The sequence below is a fragment of the Ascidiella aspersa genome, chromosome 9 (assembly GCF_963924565.1).
Source record: "Ascidiella aspersa chromosome 9, kaAscAspe10.2, whole genome shotgun sequence".
NCBI classification, from domain to species: domain Eukaryota; kingdom Metazoa; phylum Chordata; class Ascidiacea; order Phlebobranchia; family Ascidiidae; genus Ascidiella; species Ascidiella aspersa.
Genome location: NC_139455.1, coordinates 4,183,738 through 4,205,315, shown reverse-complemented (window position 1 = coordinate 4,205,315; position 21,578 = coordinate 4,183,738). Strand labels below are relative to the sequence as shown.

Sequence of the window (21,578 nt, the reverse complement as noted above, 5' to 3'; positions counted from 1 at the left end):
TATCTCAACTGTTGCACGCACAACGATTATACTACTACATGTATTTTTTGTTAATTTTTAGTTGAACAAATAATAATCGGACCAGTTCACCAATTTTGATTTAGTTAGGCATTTCAGTGATTTGACATTAAAATGACTTTATCTACCGGTATAATAAATCGAATGAGACTTGAGCTACTGATGACTTAAACTTCACATATTATCTGAAAAGACATAACCTGCACTTAAATATTTCACAAATGACTTAGTTGGGACTTAAGTCATCCTAAAATGACTTGTTTACAATATTGATACATAATAATGCTAATAAAAACAATAAAAAAGTAGGCTACTCCTAAAGTGCATCAAACCTAGTTCTTTGTTTTCACACAATATTGTTTTTCTCACTGTGTTTAGTATTGTACATTTTAGTCAACCAGTTTTTGACATGGAAGCATATAGTTTAAAATTTTCGGTAAGATTTTTGTTTTTTGGTAAACAGTTATAAAGCATTAATTTTAGGGCAATGATAAGCTCAACTACAAAAAAACTTGATCTAGCTCTAGATATCAGTAGTTAAGGGACATTGTTTGTCTGACGAACTTATTCCAGTGAAGTTGTAACAGTGATTATACAGGCTTAATAGATTTAGCAATGGCTTTATCGAAGTCGTTTTTTTTTGCAGGGGTCTCTAGTTAAACTACGTAAAGCTACCCGAGTGCGCATGCACATTACCAATTTTCGAAACTGATAAGGCCGTTAACTGTAAAAGGGTAATAGCATATGGTTCAATATTTGCCAACCTCGTATTATGAGTAGACTTGGACAACTAGATTTATTTTAGCTTTTTAAAATTAGATTAGAATTAAAATTAGAGCATTTTAGTTTTTCTAAATTAGATTAGAATTAGATTGTTTTGAGTTTTTTCAAATTAGATTAAAATTAGAATTATCGAATTCCTAAAAAAACAAATTTCAACTAGAATTTGAACTAGAATCACATACAACCAATTTAATTTAATCGCAAAGTATTCTTATAAGAATATGAATGGTAAATATGTGTGTGCTAATTTTTAGGCCTTTTTATGCTCTTTAGACTGTAAAAATTACTTACAACTCGTTCCAACCAAAGAGTTTTAATTGAAATTCTGTGTTTCAACTGAGTAACTAAAAATGCCGTTGAACAAAGTAGCAGTTTTGGAAAAATCCGAATTAGATTAAAACTAGAATTAGAGCACATAAGCAGTTCATAAATTAGATTAGAATTAGAATTAGCCGCATTTTGCTCTAATTCAATGAATTAGAAAACTAGAATTATCTAGTTGTCCAAGTCTGATTATGAGTGGATGCATTATAAGTCACTCCTATGAGTGGATTGCTCAATATCCATCGTATAGAGATAGTTGGACGCAAGACTCGACAAAATTGCACATTTAAGACTTTGGTTAATATTAACCGACTCCGCAGCCCGGGTTTAACTTATAATATTTATAAAAAACTTTTATGTTGTGCCGGAACACAAACAAATACTTACTAAGCGTATAAAAGTCGATATGATTGTATTAGACAAGCTGTGTTAAAGTCCAGGGACATTCCGGGCACTAAGTTGAATGAAATACTTATCAAACAAAAAACATATCTTTGTAAAGCGAATGATAACTTTCAGACTAGCAAAAGATACCCGAAGGCTGGCACCGACAAAACACTTCAGGCCAAAATCGTGGGCGACAACGGCAAAGAAACGTCGTGGAACACTCTCGACTACTTCTGGGAGAACGACTTCGAAGCCGGCTCAGTGCGACAATATGAGATCAGCCATAAGGGGGAACTAGTTGGAACACCGCTCGTTCTAAAGCTACGTAAGTATTTTTTTTCTCAACATTGTATCTCTCAAATAAATTTTGGTTTGTACTGCACGAACAACTGATGAATTAAGGCTTTTTTAAAACTACCTTTCGTATAATATAACTTTAAAACGGCATTTTAGGTAACAATGGTAACTTGCCGCTAGTTTTATTATTTGGGGAGGGGGACGTTTGTCTTTGATTTCGCAGCAATTATGTCAAACCAAAAAATATGCTTTTTACATTTCCTAACTTGCTATGTAGCGTGTGGAGAATATAGAGGCTGAGTTTAAAACAACAGTTGTATGTCGCATCCAAGAATTAAAAAAAACCTGATTTAAAAGCATTCGGGAATTTTAACATTTTTTTCTGAAATTTGATCTCAGGTCTCACAGGTTTCAGCTTTGACATCGACTGGCTGTGTGAGAAAGTGCTGATCACATATAAAGAGGCCGAGTATCCCTTTCCAGTCTACAGGTGGATTAAGGACGGTGAAGTGAGAATTGCTCGTGGAGAAGGTAACATTTCGCCTACAAACTGAAACGAATAAATTATTGGTTAGTCTAAAATGTAATTGTCCCTGTTACAAAGTAAGTAGCGCTGCGTAAGTGTTTTCATTGTGCTATTTCACTAATAAATGGGTTTATTTATATTAAGTGTTGCACATAAAACAGGTTGCTTGCTATTTGCGTTTTGTGTTATTTTTTAGTTGAGTTTCTGCTCATAATCGGACTAGTTTACCAATTTGAAGTTTAACGTTTAATATTTATGACAAGGACTTGAAATTGATTTGCTCTAATTATGACTTGTCTGGGACTTGACTTGGACTTAAGTTATTTCAAAATCGACTTGATTTGGACTTCTTCTTACAAACGACTTTACTGGGACTCAAGTCATTACAAAATGACTTGTTTACGATCCTGAAGAGTCAGACTAGAGCAGTGCTCCGCAACCGGTGTGCCGCGACGTTCCCGGAGGGGTGTTACTTGCGTTTTTAAGGGTACTTATTAATCAGTAGAATTAACGCAAAAACTGGATATCGCATCATGGCAACTATTTTAAACTTTTCGCTAAAATCCAGGTGTAATATTATGGCCTTTCCATAGTCGTTCAAACAGTTGTTAAAACCTATGTTACCTTCTTTTATCGGAAATTAAGTATTAAAATAGGTTTTTTGACTGACTCAACTTACAGGAACCACACCAGGAGTACAGACTTACGATAAATATTTTCAACTATTACGCGAAAGTGTAAAAGGGAGATTAACCATGCGCTCGAAACCTATGAAGCATCATTGTAAATACATTATTGGCAGTATGTGACTGTAAAATTAATAATTAGTTTTGGCAGCGGTTTCGAAAAATAAATTAAGCAAAAAAAAAACGCAAAATAAGAAATTGAAGGAATGTAATACATAAAATTTTCGGCGCCTTCGCCGCGTTTCATCATAGATCAAGTCGTGCCTATTTAGATCGGCTGCATACGACATTTCGTGATATTGTCATTTGTCGATCGACATACAGTTCGTAGGTGTGCCGCCAAATTGTTTTAACACTGTTTCCGCAAGTGAAAAAAGGTTGCGAAGCACTGGACTAGAGTAAAGACTACCAGGATTATCTGAGTCCCGAATCCTATGTGGATCTGCTCATTGTAAGTCCGGAACCAATAAGGCTGCACACTGTAAAGGTGGGACAGCATAGGGTTGAGAATTTTCGAAGCAAGTATTGTGGATAGACAAGTTATATGAAATCCCTGTAGTGGATTGCTGTATATCCACCCTATTTTAGTTAGGCATATTGTTGTAATACAGGCCCGCGGAGTGGGATTAGGGACTCGCGTTGTTTTAGACAAATACGTTAAAATTAAATTGTAATAAGTTAAAAATCGAATTGGTTAAATTAACCAAGAATACCACAAGCAGCTAAGTATGTTTTTTTTTAATCATATGTCGTAAATGACTAATTTACTGTGTTTTGTTAAAGGCACCCTGCCGCAAAACGTCACCCAAGAAGTGGTAAAGAAGCTAAGATCAGACGAGATATTGGCCAACAAAGAAGCGCTCAAATGGAATCCCAAGCCGACTTCAGAAGATGATCTGGGATGGGGGATCAACCGTTACCTTGACGACAGCATCCCATTTCCTGAAGTTTACATGAAAACAGTGGGACAAGAAAACAGAACGGACTCGACATTCTTGGCAGTCACTTTGAACCATGCAGCTAATATTTTCACGAGTATGTGTAAACAGATATAAAACTATAGGGATGTCCGACAGTTGAACTTTCATTCCGATAATGGTATTTTGGACAAAAAGTAACGCGATTTCATACCATATCACGTCATTGCTATTCTCAAACAAGCATAGAGGTGAAATCGCAAAGTTCAGATTTTTTTTCCCAGGTTATTGGGACACAATTTGCTTTATCATTGAGAAGTTTGTCTGTCTCCAGTTGTTAAATACTATTTTATGATAAACTTAGCTCTCAAAAAAGAATCACTGCGTTAATTGGCAAATCATGGCTTAAATTACTATATTAACTTTGTGTTGGATCGGCACCGATACCGCCTCAGTATCGAACGGGTACCGATACTACCACACAGTATCGGGCATCCTTTTCGATTCGATTTTATCGCAGATTTCTAGTAAAAACTGATACATTTCATTGCTTTAAAACGTATAACGAATTTTAAAATGTATATATCACGGACTCAAAATGTTTCCTTTTTTTAAGTGCAGGGCTTCTTGCGTTTTTTGAAAAGTAAATGACGACTAAAAATTAACATGAAAATTACTCATTTATTACCAAATGTCCATGCATAACTTAAAACAGATATTTTGATTCTAGTGAACGGCTCGTTAGACGAATTGGAAGACTACCAAAAAATGTATACAGTGTCAGGAATGGAAAATCCTCACTTCATCGAAAGGTTTGTAATTCGTCCAGCCAAAACGACTTTTGAGTTTTTGATGACATTGACTTGAATAAACCCTGGTCATTTTATAAATTAACTAGAACTTGGTTCTTTGTAGGCATATGGCTTGTTTCAGCACTATTGACAGAACATAAAGTTTGAGCACTTTTGACAGAACATAAAGTTTGAGCACTTTTGACAGAACATAAAGCTAAGCGATATGATTCAGTATTTTTGAACAAAAAAAACAAACAAAAAAGGTTGCAATAATGTTGTTTGTCCTACTCATACCACAAACAGATGGAAAACGGACAAAGAATTCGGGAGACAGGTTCTCACGGGGATTTCCCCGCTTGCGATGGAGCGTTGCAAGTCGATTCCAAGCTACTTCAACGTCACAAACTCAACTGTTAGGTCACAATTGGGAGCCGGGAAAACATTGGAAGGCGAAATGAAGGTTAGCTAGAAAGACGTGTTTCTCTTATTTTTTACAATTTATTAGAATTGGTATGATGTTTTCTATTTTGATAAGGTACAAAACAGGGATTTACCAACCAAGTGAATAAAGTCACAAGTCTTTCAGAACTCAAAATATCATTTCAATTTTTCTTTCCTGCATTCACAATAAACGATCCCTGGAAGATCAATATTATTACTGAAAAACTGTGATTATGATAAAGCTATTTGTGATGCTGTTGTTACTTTGTTCACATTGTAGAGCCGTGGAAATTTGCACGAATTAAAAAAATGCATTTAGGCTACTATTCTAGCTTGCATTATACTCCAAGTCAAATAATTCACAGCAGTTTATAACCAGAACGCTTTGCTATAGTGCATCCGGATAGTTTGACAGAAGCTATTTATAGAACAGGGCTTTTTTAAACTGGGGTTCATGGACCTAGTAGGGGTTAGTGGACTAGTTTTAGGGGGCCTATGATGGCTGAATCGAAATCAATAAAGTGTTTCAAAAAATGCATGACATTTTTACAGGAAAATAGCAGTGTTGTAATGACTTAAGTCACTGTTTTTTAAATGACTGGACTTAAATCTTTTGACAAATGAGTTGGGTAGAGGCATTTTTTTTTGTAAAACTGTATTATTTATTCCAATTTTATCACATAAAAACTGTTTGCTTACGGTATATTGCGTTTGTGGAATTTTTTAGTTTAACTATTGCTCATAATCGGACTAGTTTTAATGCCTTAACGCGTAATTTTTATGACAAGGATTTGACTTGCTCTAATTAAGACTTGGTTAACGAACCTAAAAAACTTAAGAATCAATACCGGTCGTTTAACAGGCAGGCAAACTGTTTATCGCCGACTATTCGTTCGCGAAAGAGATTCCAAGAAACGTTCATCCGGGCACCGGAAAGCCGTTCTACTCGGCGGATTGCGTCGGACTCTTCCACGCTTCCGAGTCGGGCGAGTTCCTTCCACTCGCCATCCAACTCGTACCGAACGAGTCGGACTCGCTCTTCACGCCCGCCGACTCCGAGTACGACTGGCTGCTGGCCAAGATGTACTTTCGCTGCGCGGCAGCCTCTTGCCACGAGGTTTGTGAATACCTTGAACTGCGGAGTCGGTTAAAAATAAACGAGTCTGACTCCGGCAAAAATTAAGCCCGACTAAATGTGCGATTTCGTCGAGTCCCGAGTCCAGCTCTGACTCTACAGCTGGAATTTCACTCGTTTACCTAACTAAAATAAACGGATATTAAGCAATCCATTCAACGGGATGTCGTATAATTCACCAACCCACAAAGCAGGGTTGGAAATTATTTCACCACTTGCTATTACACTTTACAATTTACAGTCCGCTGCCTTATCAGTTTCGAAAAAAAATGTTTTTTTACGTAGTCCTACTCGAGTACTGGTAACCTACACAACAATTCTTCCGACACTCCAAGTGCCGCACGTATATTTAAAAAAATCCTATTTCGAACCGAAAACTGCCGTTGTTTATACATGGCTATTGGTCACGTCATACTTGTACAAATAAATTAATTTAGGCGTTGACCTAATTAAAATAACGACGGATTACCATGTGACCTTTTTATTTAAAACAGTGGTACTACCATTGGATGATGACGCACGCTATGGCCGAGACTTTCTCCATGGCCACATTCCGTAACTTGCCGCATTGTCATCCGCTCTACAAATTCCTGAGACCTCATCTCAAATCAGTGGGCAACATCAACCGGCAAGCCAGAGAAGTTCTTATTCCTTCTGATGCGCTGGGAGGCAAAACATTTGCACTGAGTAAAATTGCTTAAAAAGTTTTAAGAATTTTAAAGCAACTGGATAACGCACAAGTTAAAAATAATCTTTAGTTTGTTTTGTATTAATAAAATCCAATTTTTAGTTTTAGTAGTAGTTAACGGGAGAAACCACTTAACATATTAAGCTTGTTTATGATTCAACCTGCCTTTTATCTAAAAAAAAAAGTTAAAACAAAATATGAGCGGCAAAAAAGGATCGCTTCATATAGTCGACTCATTAAAACACATTAATGCTCCGAAAGTGTTTTTAACCTGTTTTCCCCATGTGGGGGTATCTTTGACCACCCTGACGTTCTTAATCGTCTATGATGACTAGGTTTAGCCTGTGGCGGTATCTAACAAATTTTCTTCACTTCATATTTGTTTCACATGTAGTCAAGTGCCACTATATTTATTTCAGTTGTGTAAACACTTTTTTAGATGCCGCAGGAACCTTGCGTTATTATTTCAAGAATTTTAATCTATCAGACTTGGATATTCCAAAACGACTCTCTTCCCAAGGTTCGTAAGCATTGCCATCATAAGTAAGTTGTATAAAGAAGTTGTAAGTATAAAGTATTTGTATTTTTAGAAATATCTTAAACATTGTTTTGTTATGTGTATATTTTATACATTTTTCTCATTCAGGTTTAATGTCGGAGGTTGAGCTTCCAAATTACCTCTACAGAGATGACGCCCTGCAAATTTGGGCCGCTCTTGACTCTTACGTCACCGGCGTTGTAGATTATTTTTACAAGACCGACTCGGTAAATACCAATTGGCGTCCAACCATAGCGTTTTAATGTACACATGTTCCAGATTGGAAACTTTGGATTTTGCGCGGGGGAGACGATTTTGCAGATTAAAATTGCGCGGCTGAAATAACATTTCCGCCCAAATTTGTGCGGCTGTAACAACGTTATTTTCAAAATTTGCACAGCTGAAAATGGAGTACTACACTGAAAACTGTTAGCCGACCGAAAGTTTTGCGCGTTTGAGCGATTTTTCGCGGCTGACCGCATTTAACGTTGATTTTATGTGAAATGCGCGGCTATGACCGCGGCTGAGCGGAAAACTTCTTATTTTCCAACCTGGCACATGTTTCTTTAACTTTTTTTCTAATAAGCACTTTAATAAGCGACAAGCATACTTATTGTCATAAATGCAACTTATTCCTAAGCTAGCAACTAGCAAGACTACAGAAAAGTTAATATATAAAAAGGTGAAACTTACCAAGTAATAAAGCAAATGGATCATTCATTCTAATTCAAACTTGTAAAAGATATACTTGACAACTATAGCTGCTTTTTTAAATAACACCTTGAAAAACGGCCTTGAAAAAATCTGTAAACAGCTATCGTAAACGATACGCATGGTGAACACAGTAGTAAACAAAAATACAAATATTTCTTAAAAGGGGCAAAGATTTACTTCATGTAAATATTATGTACAATAAACAAACTAAAAGGGTGTTTGCCCATCCAAGGTTAAGTGGGTCCCAAATAGGTGTATTTGATCGTACTCTGGTGCACAGGTAGTTTGTTACATGCTTATGAAGTCTGTAATATGATTTTTTACTTTCTTTTTAAATCCAAAGGATGTTGCCGGAGACTTCGAGTTACAAGCATGGGCTTCAGATGTGGCGAACGAGGCTTTTGGATGGCAGGACGGAAATAAAAGGGGAATGCCTGAAAGCATTACCACCAGGAATGAACTGGTAAGGAATGTGTTATGTGTGTTATACAACAAATAATATTCCTGTTAAATCACAACCAAATTAAGTTTTTCATCTTAGTTTATTCATCAGATAAAAAAACGAAAATCTAAGAAAAATAAAGCAATAACTTTGCTTATAAGGTCACGTAAAGCACACTAATATGGCTTAGAAATAAGGTCACGTTTTTAAAAACGATTTTGGTTTATTTGGAAAGTTTATTTAATGGGCCTATAATAAATTTTAACTTGCTAGTCATTTTGAAAATAACTTTTTTTAACACTGATTTATATTCAGTTTATCACAAGAGTGCCAGCATACAATGGGTTCAATTAAGAAGTCAGATGGACATCGAGTAGGAAAAAAATGAACGTTCTGTATATTAACTTAACGATTTAGGTCCGTATCTGCACCATTGTAATATTCGCAAGTTCAGCGCAGCACTCGGCGGTCAACTTCGGTCAAATGGAAACTTACCAGTTTATTCCCAACGCCCCGACATCTATGCGAATGCCTCCACACAAAAGAGGGGAGGTTTGTGCCTCTGTGTGTTCGTGTGTTTGTAATGTGTTTTTGTATCAGAGAAGTTTTATCCGAAAACAAAGACGGCAAGCAGGGCTGGATTACCCATTTAGCCATACCTGAGAGAAAAATAGACATCGTTGCGCTCATAGTTTAAAATAGTTGTTCTCGTAGGCTACTTTCATGGGTCATACGAGTGTATTGAGCAGTGTTGTAACCAGTCATTTTGGAATAAGTCAAGTCCTAGCCAAGTAATTTAAAAAAAACTTAATTTCAATTCAAGTCTTTTTGTATAAATTCCAATTCAAGTGCCCTAAATCATAATTGGAGCTAAATCATAAAGTTAATTCCAAGTTAAATTTTTCTCATACAAATTAAAAGTTAAACTACCGGTATTAAAATTGGAAAACTAGTCCTAATTTGAGTCATAGGTTACCTCTAATACAAAACGCAATATACAGCAAGCAATTTGCTTTACTTGAAATAAAAGTAAAATAAATAGGCTAACCCAATTTTATATAAAAAAAACACTTAATGAAAAAAAGTCATTTGTCCAAGCAAAGACTTAATTAATAAGGTCAAGTCATTTTATCCAAAAGCCTTGTCGAGTTGAGTTATTTAAAATCGGTGACTTAAGACAAGTCACTGCCTTAAGTCATCCCACAAAACTGCTTTCATGTTGTAAAGAGAAGCCTTAATGCAAACAAAGCTTTGTATTTTTTACGGTTTTTCTTTTATTCAATTTCGTTAAATGGTGATTACTCAAATGATTAAAAAAAATCACGACGGATATCTTTAAACCTTACTTCAGGATTATAAGTGCATGCATTTCACAAATTAACAGTTTGTTTTTATTTTATCCTGACTTTTTTCAATGCCGTCAAGCATATATGTATATATATGGATTCTAACCTATATATGAAATTGTAGGAGTGTTTTGCGCAAGATAAAACAAATAATATAATCGCTTTTCCCGACAACTTTTTTCATTGCCATTTGTGAGATAAGCAATTTAATGTTAAGTTATGGAAGGTCCACCACTGAGTAAAAGGTTGAAGACCAATGCGCTAAATATCTAAAGAGCTATACAAACACTGTTAGCCTATCAAGATGCATTTATTGTTCAAAAGTAACACAATATTGTTACAATGTGATTTATTTCGCCGGTGTTTTGCGTTTCAGGCGAATTTGAAACGAATCCTGGAGACTTTGCCAGATTTTCGAACTGGAGGCTTTCTGATGAGATTTATATATTCTCTATCTCAATATCCACAGGACGAGGTAAAATAGTAGTAAATAGTGGGTTGATAATATATTACTGCTATATACCATGACTCAACTGATTAACTATAATGAACCTTGTGGTCTTTGGCTGTCTTCTGGTCTCTCTTTCTATAGTAAATATCTGGAGCTGCTTAAGTATTTCAGCTTAAAAACTATATTATGTATTTTATTTTGAGTATTATTATTTTTAGAATAAAAAAGGGCAGCAGAAAGCAATATTATCATCAATAAAGTAATGTTACCTAACCACGTGATTCTCAATTGCTCATGCTATTGTTTTATTGATTTATTAGCTGAAATATCTAAACCAGTGGTAGTAAGCCGTAACGGTCCGCAACAGCATTCCTGGAAAAATTATTTTTTTAAAGGCCCTGTTACTTTTGTACTACGCCATCCCGCCGTGTCCTTTAATGTAACTAAACTTATTACACCTCTACAATTCCCAGTTGGCGGAAATAAAATTTGTTTTATGACACTAGCGTTCCAGGAGAAAATATTTTTCTACAATGTCAGGTTTCTTTTCCATTACGCCATCCCGCCATCTCCTTAAATATAACTAAACCTTATACTTCAGTTGCATATTTGTGCACGACATCGCACGATAACCTATACGATTTACTGGAGTCCCGTGTTCCCGTTATGGCGTAACTTTATGACGTCATCTTTAAACATTTTTCTGTAAAAAAGTTGAATTGTTTTGCTAAGAGAGTTAGTTTAGTTGCAAACCTGTATTCAACTGAAAACCCTATTTCTTGCTTTAATCCAGTGTTTCTCACCCGGGGTGCCGCGAAATATTTGAGAATTTTTAAGAAACTGATTTTTGTTCAACTCTTACAACTTTTTGTGTAAGATTGGAGTGGAATCAATCCAATTATAACTTACTACCATACCATACCATACGTTGTTTAGAGTTGACGTGCGTTGTTCCAGTTCATCTTATTCTGACATTTTAGTGAATTACCTACGGAAAAATCGTGTAGGGGTGTCGCAAACTACTTCGTATTTCTGAGGGGTGCCGCAAGCCATAAAAGACTGAGAACGACTGCTTTAATATGTGGCTAGATTTTAATGCAATACAGGTTCTTCAGTTTTTAAGGGCAATGCCTTGTAGTCTTCAAATCATTCTGAACCGCACTTTCTACGCGCAGATCTTCCTGGGCGAATTTGATGAGGAACAATTCGTGGAAGACGAAGTGAAAGCGATGCAGATTGAGTTTAAGAAACAAATGGAAATTCTTGAAGTCAAATTCGAGGCTCGAAATGCGATGCTCGACTATCCGTACAGTTACTTACTCCCTAGTAAAATTCCTGCTGAAATTAACATTTGAAGTATAGCCCAAATCTAAAATAGATGTTGAAAACTGCAAAAATACTGCGTTTTGTCAGTCTTGATATTTGTAGCACAACGTGCTGATTAGTTTTTGACTCATTTCATTGATGTTACGTTTGTCTTTCTTTCGCTCTTATTATCCAAATTTTTTGCATCCTATACTTCTCATCAATAGGCGTTTACCTACAGTTTTTTATTACTTTGGGGTATAAAATGATTGATTGATTGCTTTCGTTGACGCCCTTTTGATATAGGCCTACCTTTTATGTGCACTTAGAGTGGTCTATAAATAACACGGTTGAATAATACCAACACAAATATATACTTATGGGTGTAATCTGTAATAGCGCCAGTATAGCCTAAAGATCCTAATTTGTAAATCTCTTTTAAAAAAAACACAGTCGGTAGTTCGATCTTGAAAAAGGAGAACACGCTATAGGGTTGTATTTTTTTTTGCTCTTATAGCAAGTAGTTTTTTAGAAATAAAATTACTTTAAATAAACCTTGTCGATTATAAACTTGGAAATGTTAACTTAGTCCTGTGCTTTTTAACCTTTAAAATTTCCATCCGCACTTTTTTATGTCGGAAAATTTCCATCCGCACGAAACAAGCTCAGTAAGTTTGCAACCTTTAGTTTTATTTGTGAAATAACAATGACAGGGTTTGTGTATTAAAACCGTGTGCCTAGGCCTTGACCGATATATAATGGATAGCTTAAGCTGCAATGAATCACTGCGAGACTATATTACTGTACCTGTAGCGCATAAGTGGGCGCACCCATTATTTGATCACTGTTTTGTACATAATAAAAAATAAAATGTGCACCATTTTCACCCGCACGACGTAAAGTGCGTACCATCCCACGGGTTGAAAAGCACCGACTTTGTCGATAGACAAGGGCATCTCAGCCTTAAAACAATTGCGATCCGAACCGATATCAAATGATGTCATTGATATGCTCAAACAGAAGATCGAGTGTTGAACATCCCTATCTTGAACGTTTCAATTTTACCTATTTGAGCAAATATAGTACGGTAGCCTAATGATTCGATTGTGACGGATCGAATCGCTGCTCGAACTAGCGAAATAGATGAAATTCAAGCGTTGGGTCGCAAATCAAGCCTGAAATTCCAATGTTAATTTGGTATCGGATCGGCACCGATACCACCCTAGTATCGGAAGAGTAGCGATACTTTTACTGCACATCGGTTATCGGCTCCGATCCGATATTATCGGACATCGCCTAGTTCAAGAATAATTTGTTTAACGTTATTAGGCCAAAATTAGCGCTAACAGGTTCAATTACATTTTGTTGTTTAACTATTAATTAATCAATTTAACTTCCAAGGTAGAAATCGTTGCGTTTATCGCAAATCACAACAAAATTGACAATATTAATTAAGTATCGGATAGGCACTGCTACCACCCTAGTATAGGACAGTAACCGATAATTCAACTCAGTGTTTCTTAATCAGGTGAATGGTTCACCCCAGGGTGATTAATTTTTTTGCAGGGGTTAACCAACCAAAAGGGTTGAATAAAGGTGAACCGTCAGAAATTGATGATAGCTTGCAAGCAGGGCGGATATTCCGGGTGTTTAACCTGTTCAGTGAACAGGTTTTCCAAGAAAAGTCAATTCTAAGTTTTTTCACAAGGGTGAATGAAATCTGGAGATAGATGCTAGGGGTGAACAAAACTTGAAAAGTTTAAGAAGCACTGCTTTAACTTAACGTGAGATGTCTGCTCCGATCCGACGTTATGGAACATCCCTAACGTCTTGTCTTCCGCCGCTAATCGGTATTAGCGGTAGCTTTATTTATACGCCAGATGTCCGTACAGAGCATTTCAAGTTGTCTAATGTCTGTCGTGTCGAAAAAGATTTGAAAAAAGACTTTGGAAATGCTGCCGGGTATATGGCGTTGGTGTGTTTGTTTGCTTAGCGACTTGTGTAGGTGTTTAACTTAAAAGGAAACCGACGTGATTGGGAGATTCAGCTTTAAAACTGTGTCGTTTTGTGGAAATAACGGCTGGCTGCGTTACCTGTATAAAATATACACAGTGGCTGCTTTAAAACTGCATGCAATTTACGAAAGCACAGGATAAGTTTGCATCGCACTTTTCGTAAACCCAAAGTTAGAAACAACTCGTTTGTTTTTTCATCACGTGAAATGTGAACGTTCGGTTTGAAGGTGTTTATCAAACTTTGAAGTGTAATTCACAGTTGTGGTATATTTACTTCACTCGTTGCTTTATGCATTTTGGTAATGGTCGGTTGACCTGTCACGTTTTAAAATTGGCAACCATGTGGATATGAATGATAATGGTTAGGTTTGCGATTTTATTATCTGTTGAGAATTGCCCATAGCCAATAATTTCACCTGTGAAATGTGTACTTAGTTTTGTAGCGTTTTGGTAAAGTTTTTTATTCATTTGGTAAATACCATTTTTAATATTGTAGTATGTATATGACATGCAAAAAATTGAAATGTGTTTATTTGTTTTTTTATAAGCTTTGTAATCTTTGCAAGAGTTAAAAAAAGTGGGAAGAGATTTGTGGGAATAGCCAACAAACAAAACAATTTCGTGTGGCATTTAGCTGCCCTGAGTACAGTATTTCAGTCTTAAAAAATGGCTTGTTTTTTGTGAGCTTTTATTACCATGCTTGGAAACTTTCCCAAAGTTTTTAAAGGTAATTTGGTGTTCAAAATCCAAGAAGTTACCTGTACAAGAAAACAAAACGGTATTTTTAAATTAATATTTAAAAAGAAATCTTACCAAACATATTGTGATTTTGTGGCAGGTGGTACTCTAAATTGTTTCAGTCAAGGTGTATTTCAAATGGGAAAATAGTTTAGCTGTTTACATATTTTCCCAAATTAAAATGGTTGGGTTTGTTTTCTGCAATAACTTCTTTTCTTTCATTATAGATTTAGTAATTTTTTTCGCTGACCCTATTATCCATTTTTGCTGTACACTGTGCTGGTCCAATGTCTGTACAAATAAGTTAACCGCCAACTTGGATATCTGTAAATATCCCGATTTTTATAAATTGTTGTTGCTGCATCTTGTACTTCCTTCTTGGTTTTGTTCCTTTTTGTCGGCCAAGTTGTTGCCATGGCTTCCCCTGCCGTTTTGACCTCACCAACACATCGCTCAAAGGTTGGAAGAAGATTCAGTGCCTTACAGGAAAGTCTTGCAAAAGAGATTAATCCAAATGATGAGTAAGTGTTTCTGGTATTCTGAATGTTAAATTTAGTTCGCACAGTGATGTAATATAATTCTTGGTCAGCTACAAAACCCTGTTTGGGGTGCCATGTGCTAGTGCCTATTTGTTATTGTTTAAACTATTTTTAAAAACAAAACTTATAACCTAGTATAAACTTGTACTTGATCTTGAAATAAATTATCTTGACAGGGTTTAAAACAATAAAAGGTGTTGCCAGCAGAGTTTAATACTAATAAGTTTTTCAAAAAGAATACAGATATATATATTATATTTATCTTTGTAAATGGCCATATTCGCCTAATTATAAATAGGGTAATTAGGTGGCACTATACCAAAACAAATTGTGTTCAATTCTTGACAAGCTTTCATACAACTGTGCTTCATCAGGTCACTTTGATTTGCCTTTATATAGTGCCACCTGATTACCCTATTTATAATTAGACAAATACGGACATTTGCAAAGGGTATAACATATAATGTATTCTTTTTGGAAAAACTTGTTATTATTAAACTCTGCTGGCAACATCATAGTTTTAAACCCTGTCAAGATCATTTATTTCAAGACCAAGACAAGTATATACTATTTTATAAGTTTTGTTTTAAAATAGTATAAACAACAAACAATCAGTGTACTTTACCGAAAAATCAAAATACTATTTTTATTATAAAGAATGACCAACACAGTACTTCCTTTTAATAAATATGTAATGATAAAACATATTATTTTTCTTGTGTTAGACAAGTAACAACAGTCAAATTTGTTACTTCATATCTATTACCTAGGAAGAATACTGTATTATATACTACCAAAAACCTTAAGAAAAAGAGCAGTATATATGTATACTTAAAACACTTACCACATACCTCAAGAAACATGCCTGTATCGCAACTGTAGTAGCGAACAATATGATGATGTAAAAAAGTCTGTGCAGTGCATCCGACACGATTTCCTGTGCACTGCGCCCTTACAGGACGCTTGTAAATCACTTTAAAGTGGGCGTCCTACTAAATCGTGCTGTCAACTATATGCGCACACGCTGTTGCTGCTGTTACTTCCAGTTCAGACAGACATCCTGAAATGCATTGTTGAGCTTTTTGAGGAAAGTGAACTGCCAGCAGTAGACTGGGTACTCTGCCCACCGACTGACTTTAATAGTTAACTTGTGCTTAACTTTTATTGCGCCGCTGCCATATTGCCGATGTCTAAATATTTGCACAAGAACCTGAAGAGTCAGTGCCCCACACAGAAAAGTGCCGGAAAAGTGGCTTGTAACTTGTATAAGAAGTTGGCTGAGACTTAATTGAGGTTGTGTGTAGCTGAAACTAGTGTACCTATAACCTGTGTAAATAGAATCCGTTTGAGACTATGCCCAATCATAAGTAAGGATTTGGTTCAAACCGAGTTTTGTGATAATATCCACCCACTATTTCCTGTTGTGTACTGATTTATTGTCGTATGTTTACTGAACCATTGATTCCAGACTGCTTCTAGTGTTAGGAAACTGTTTGTTGCTACTTAAGTTTGAAGAAAGGTTAGTTTGTCTTGGATCAGTTAGTATTTAGCTGTTTTTAGAAACTTTGGTTAAATCTTTTAAAAAATCTCTTCAAATTCAAGTAGATGGAAAAACAGCTGTAATATAAACCGAAAAGATTTAAATACTTAGTTTCAACTATTTAGGTCTGTATTAAATGTATTAGAATAGAAAGACATTAAGACATCCTCAATAAGTGTATACCCTGATTTGTTCTATTTCGCATAGTTATGTTTGGTCAATATTTTTTTGGTTTAATGTTCTTTCCAGCCATTTTTAAAATATTAACCATTATTGCAACATTATCTGTTTTCACTATTTAATAAATCTTGCAGTTCTTTTTATTTTAATAAGACTTTAACTTTTTTTTTAATTGTTGTAACTACATTCCATCTTCCCCACAATACCTATTACTTAAAAATAACATGGGTAACTACTTTAGACCTAGATCACCGTTGTTTAATACATGTGTGTGTGTAGTGTATCTTTTAGAGTTTATACCTAATTGTTTTGGTACTTTTTTATGGTTCATCAGGCATAACAAATACAAAGTTTTGTGACATACTTGTTGCAAGTCTGTATTGCTCTTTATGGTCATAAATATATGTTAGGGCTAAAACCTCTTCTTTGGTGTGACAAACGTGTTGGTCTAAAGTTGGTTGTTTTGTTTGACAACATCAAAAATTAAAATGATAGTTTAAACGTGTAACACTCAGAGACAGTGGTGCAGATGTTATATATCAGTGGTTTCCAATTTTTCTAGTAACAGTCTTCCCTTTTAAAATATTTATCAAGATTTCATCCCCTAAATTGTATAACATTTACCAAATCTTTGGAGCATAATGGTTGGAGGTTGTAGTAAGACATAATAAGAATATCAAAGCCCATGCAGAAGTAGGTATTATCTTGAATGTTGAATAACTCTTTATTCATTTTCAACATCTTGTGCCACCTTTTTATGGAATCTTGGTTGTCAGCAATTATGCATATATTTCCCAATCTCCCAAATATTTTGTTGTATATGGTACAACCTAACATTGACCTTCCTCAAATTGTTCTCATGTAAATAGTTGTTGGTAGTTTTTCCTTCTCACTAAGCATATAACCATTGCAATTGCAGTGAGGACTTTGGCTCACATGTGTCTAGGATTAAGAGCAAGTTTTTGACAAGTGCCAGTCCCATGGCAACAAACGAATCTGGCAAGATGGTGAACGGAAAAGGTGAACCTGTCCCGGTTACAAGAAAAGACAAGTTCTCTTCTGCTAAAAAGGTAAGTTTTTATCACATAAATGTGTAATATCCATGTGTAAGTTTTACTGTATAAATATTGTATGTGTTTTGGATAACTTAAGTTTCAAGAATTTGTTTCTTATGATTGAGTGTATCAATCTAATGATTATACTGTTTAAAACTTTATCTTTAACCCATAGTAAATTTAGCTTTTCTCCTGCTGTAAAACAATACTCAGGATATAGTAGTTAATACACACTGTGATATATTCTTTAAATACCACTTCCAATATTTATTGATCCATTTTTAAGTTTGTTGCAATATTCTAACTTTAAATTTCAACCTTTTCTTTATTAGCTAAGTTCAATCTTTTTATTACTATTGTTTTAAATATATTTATAAACACCTTTTATATTATTTAATAAATATGCTGGGCAAAATTTTTCCTATTTTATTTAAAAAGAAAAAAAAAAAAAAAAATTACCCTATCAGCCGGACTATCACAGGGTGTGTAAGAGGCCTATTAAAAATAATTTCCTCATTTAGTTTTTATTTGATGTTATGCTCTAATTATTTAATTAACTAACAAAGTTTACTATGTATAATATATACTCACTGCCTCACTGCTGTACAGAAATTACCAAAAATTTTAATAAACCTAAAAAATAATCAAAAGCTGATAGCCATGCCCTACCAATTACAGTAAAGAAACCTTACCTTGGTTTTACATCGAGCACAACCGGTAAACACTATTCAGGTCAATGACATAATATGCTCCCTTTAAATTGCAGATCTTTGAAAGCTTGGAGTCAACACCAGCCAAGCAACCGGCACCACAAGTGCTTCGCAAATCGTCTGGGGTAACATCGCCCACTCGTAACGGACCCCTAAGCCCCACGTCCAATGCCGCCTCGTTTACGTCCTGGTCGACCCTGGCCAGTGAGGAGACGAACCCAACCCGGGACCGGCAAGTGTCGGAGTCGTCCAGTGTGACGACCAACAGCAGTGTCGACGTGTCACCTCGTCACCGCGGACGTAACGTCGCCTCGAAGCGTCAAGTAGCCAGGGGTAAGTTTAATAATTAAACAAATGGTACAACTTCTACTAAAGAGTTTCCCATGGTTCACAATTCTTACTATAGAAATTTGAATAAAAAATTACAGCTTATCACATACTGCAATTTATTTGTCCTTTATATATTTTTTCATGTAGGGAATAAACTGTTGTTATATTTGAAAAATAATGGCTGTATTGTCTGGTTTTCTACTTTTTTTTTCTCTAAAAAATTGAGAATAATTTTTTTGTTGTGCAAGGGCTATAGTTGTAAAAATATCTCAAAGAGTGCTAACCCTACATAACATGCTGATGGCAAATGTAATGAATTTTCTACTGTCACAAATCAGAATAAGTTTCCATAATTAGGTGTGTTGGTAAATAAGCTAATACTAACTTCTGCAGGTAATGAAAATGTTACGATGTTTGGATAAACAACTTCTTGAAACAATTATGAAAATGTGCTGCGTTGTATAAAGAAATATTCAACTGATAATTTTTCTGATTTCAATTATTAGTTGCTTTAAGTGCTTTCGCTATAAAAATTAAATGTCCTTTTTCGTGTTTCTTTATTATTTAAAAAATATGCCGACAAACAATGTGTAAATTTAATGTTTAATTAGTACTTCTTAAAAACTACCCAGTAATTTAATTTAGCTACTAAAATCTGAGGCATTGCAAGCATAGTATTTGGAGGTTGTTGTTACAAGATAAATCAGAGCCCATAGAACTAAACAACTTTGTAAATATTTCCAATTATTCTTCATTTATTATCAACAATCAACATATATTTGTTTTTTATGAAATGCAGAAAATAAACTAAGATTCAATTTTAAATATTTACTGAATTACATATGTTACTATGGGCTTATTTTTGCAACTGTGAAGTTTGCTCTATATAGTTAAAATAAGGATTGCTGGATTATTGTTTTACTTTTTTATATATGAGTATAAATTTATTTAGGGCCATGTCTGTTTTATAACTCAGTTATCCAGCAAAAAACCTTACACTGAGTTTCACTATTTCTTTGTTGTATCGAACATAAGGGAGTTCGATGGATGCACGAGTTCGTTCACCTTCCTCAGAGCGCGAGTTTGTCGCGCTTGATCGCAACGGACACAGGGAAAGAAGTCGACCGACAAGGAGGAACACGCCGGCCTACGAAGAAAGCAAGGGTAACCCAAACAATATCTTCTCGAAAAACAATAAAAGTTTTTACATTACACTTTATAAACCGCAATGTATATGCAAACTTCAAAATTATTTTCATTCGGCAACTATTTATAGCTGCTCTTTAATGTTGAATTTTGTTAATCCCTACATCTTAACAAAACTCTAACTTATAAATATATTTTATAAATCATTTTAGAGTTTGTTGTATTGCCTAAAAATTAGATTTTAAATAATTATAAAAGTTGTTCAAAAAATTAAGGGGATCGGAACAAACTATAGTTTTTTATTGTTTAGAATCCTCGCGAAAAAATGTCAGCGACCTTATCTTGAACTTCGAAACCAGATCGAAGTCAACGGACCGCGGTGACCCGCGGTATCGGGGTCAAAGGCCACAGAGTCCCAGCAAAGGGGTCAAAAGGCCACCGACCCCTTTGGGGGAAAGACCCAGCAGCATGGTTATCATTGAAAGCGATTCCTTGTACATCAACAAGTACTTAGAAGCAATAAATCCAGCAGAGGTCAAGAAATTCTCGTCTGATAGTTCCTTGAACAAGAAAAAGCCAATGACATCAAACAATACCCCTGCTGTCACGAAGCAAGCAAATCTTAACGAGTCCCAGAAATCATCGTCCGATGCATCTGACTCTGTCTTTATTTCGCCATATCAGTATAATGCCGGAACGCCATTGTCTGCAGTGCCATCCGGTGTCCGCCCTCCCGCCAACTCTGTGGCGTCATTTGGGGGATCGTTGACTACCCAAAATGATGTCAACTCCCCAAAAACTATGATCCATTTGGTTTCGGAAAAGCTGAACCTGATTGACGCCAACAACCAGTCATCAAATCTCCTCTCAAGCACTTTTAGCACTGAGACGAGTGTAAACGATGATAGCAATCCTTACAATGAGCAAATCGACAAAAACCACAATGAAATAAAGGCAGAAATGTCGTCCAGCGATTCTGAGAGCACTTCGTCGCATTCCACTGGCAACCAATCCAAAGAAGTCGTTATGAAAGTCAGCATTCCCAACAACGAAAAATCGTCCGAGCCCCCTGCTATATCCCCACCCCCACCTCCATTTCCAGATTTTGGTGTCAAATCGGAAAGTATAGACAACGGCCATTATCAGAGCCCCAGCTCTCTGCCAAAGGATTCAATTGCCATGAAAAAGAGCCATCAGTCTTCGACAGAACCTCATCCGAGAGTAAACACACTCTCGCAGGAGTCCGACTCGTTTTTGGAGGGATCCATGACCCAGCAGTCGCCCTTGACAAACATTTTTCGAGAACTTGGATTAGAGGATACTGTACAACTCGAAAACGGCTCGGTGGTTGCTACGAGTAATTTGCAGGAGGAAGATAGGAGTCGGTCCTTTTCCAAGGATTCAAGCCACAGTGTGGATAATCGTGATCCAGATTTGGAGAGGGCCGCTTCACGAGATGAAATGTCTGATATGGAATCCGACGATGACGGCCCCACAAGTTATCAGGTTTGTGAATTTTGACTTCACTGTTTT

At 35.7% G+C, this 21,578-nt stretch overlaps 2 protein-coding genes across 4 annotated transcripts in view; both read left to right on the top strand.

The window, feature by feature from the left end:
• The first annotated feature begins 382 nt into the window (after positions 1-382).
• Positions 383-12,496, top strand: LOC146131964 (allene oxide synthase-lipoxygenase protein-like). Of its 3 annotated transcripts, none has more exons than XR_014501663.1 (14): positions 383-454; positions 1,645-1,837; positions 2,209-2,340; positions 3,805-4,056; positions 4,669-4,750; positions 5,036-5,192; positions 6,036-6,290; positions 6,803-6,995; positions 7,436-7,516; positions 7,643-7,761; positions 8,592-8,711; positions 9,145-9,242; positions 10,413-10,511; positions 11,663-11,713. XR_014501663.1 is itself a non-coding variant. In XM_083397074.1 (14 exons), the coding sequence occupies exons 1-14, from the start codon at positions 428-430 to the stop codon at positions 11,840-11,842; spliced, it is 2,025 nt and encodes a 674-aa protein (XP_083253200.1). In that variant the 5' UTR covers positions 383-427; the 3' UTR covers positions 11,843-12,496. The 3 variants fall into 3 exon arrangements, 2 of the variants coding, with proteins under 2 accessions (XP_083253200.1, XP_083253201.1); XM_083397074.1 differs by having other exon boundaries at positions 9,108-9,242; positions 11,663-12,496; XM_083397075.1 differs by lacking the exon at positions 6,036-6,290 and having other exon boundaries at positions 9,108-9,242; positions 11,663-12,496.
• A 2,282-nt stretch (positions 12,497-14,778) lies between these two features.
• Positions 14,779-21,578, top strand: part of LOC146131963 (uncharacterized) — a 57,690-nt gene continuing 50,890 nt past the window's right edge. Inside the window, exons 1-5 of the mRNA XM_083397161.1 lie at positions 14,779-15,066; positions 17,724-17,874; positions 18,626-18,902; positions 19,935-20,063; positions 20,356-21,551. Of these exons, the coding sequence (XP_083253287.1) occupies positions 14,960-15,066; positions 17,724-17,874; positions 18,626-18,902; positions 19,935-20,063; positions 20,356-21,551 (1,860 nt within the window). The 5' untranslated portion in view covers positions 14,779-14,959. The remainder of the gene's footprint in view (positions 15,067-17,723; positions 17,875-18,625; positions 18,903-19,934; positions 20,064-20,355; positions 21,552-21,578) is intronic.

Excerpts from the sequence above, each read along its gene's own strand:
- LOC146131964 (XM_083397074.1), top strand. The coding sequence starts at position 428 with ATGGAAGCATATAGTTTAAAATTTTCG. Across the intron at positions 5,193-6,035 it reads CATTGGAAGGCGAAATGAAG|GCAGGCAAACTGTTTATCGC; the intron begins GTTAGCTAGAAA and ends GTCGTTTAACAG. Across the intron at positions 7,762-8,591 it reads ATTTTTACAAGACCGACTCG|GATGTTGCCGGAGACTTCGA; the intron begins GTAAATACCAAT and ends TTAAATCCAAAG.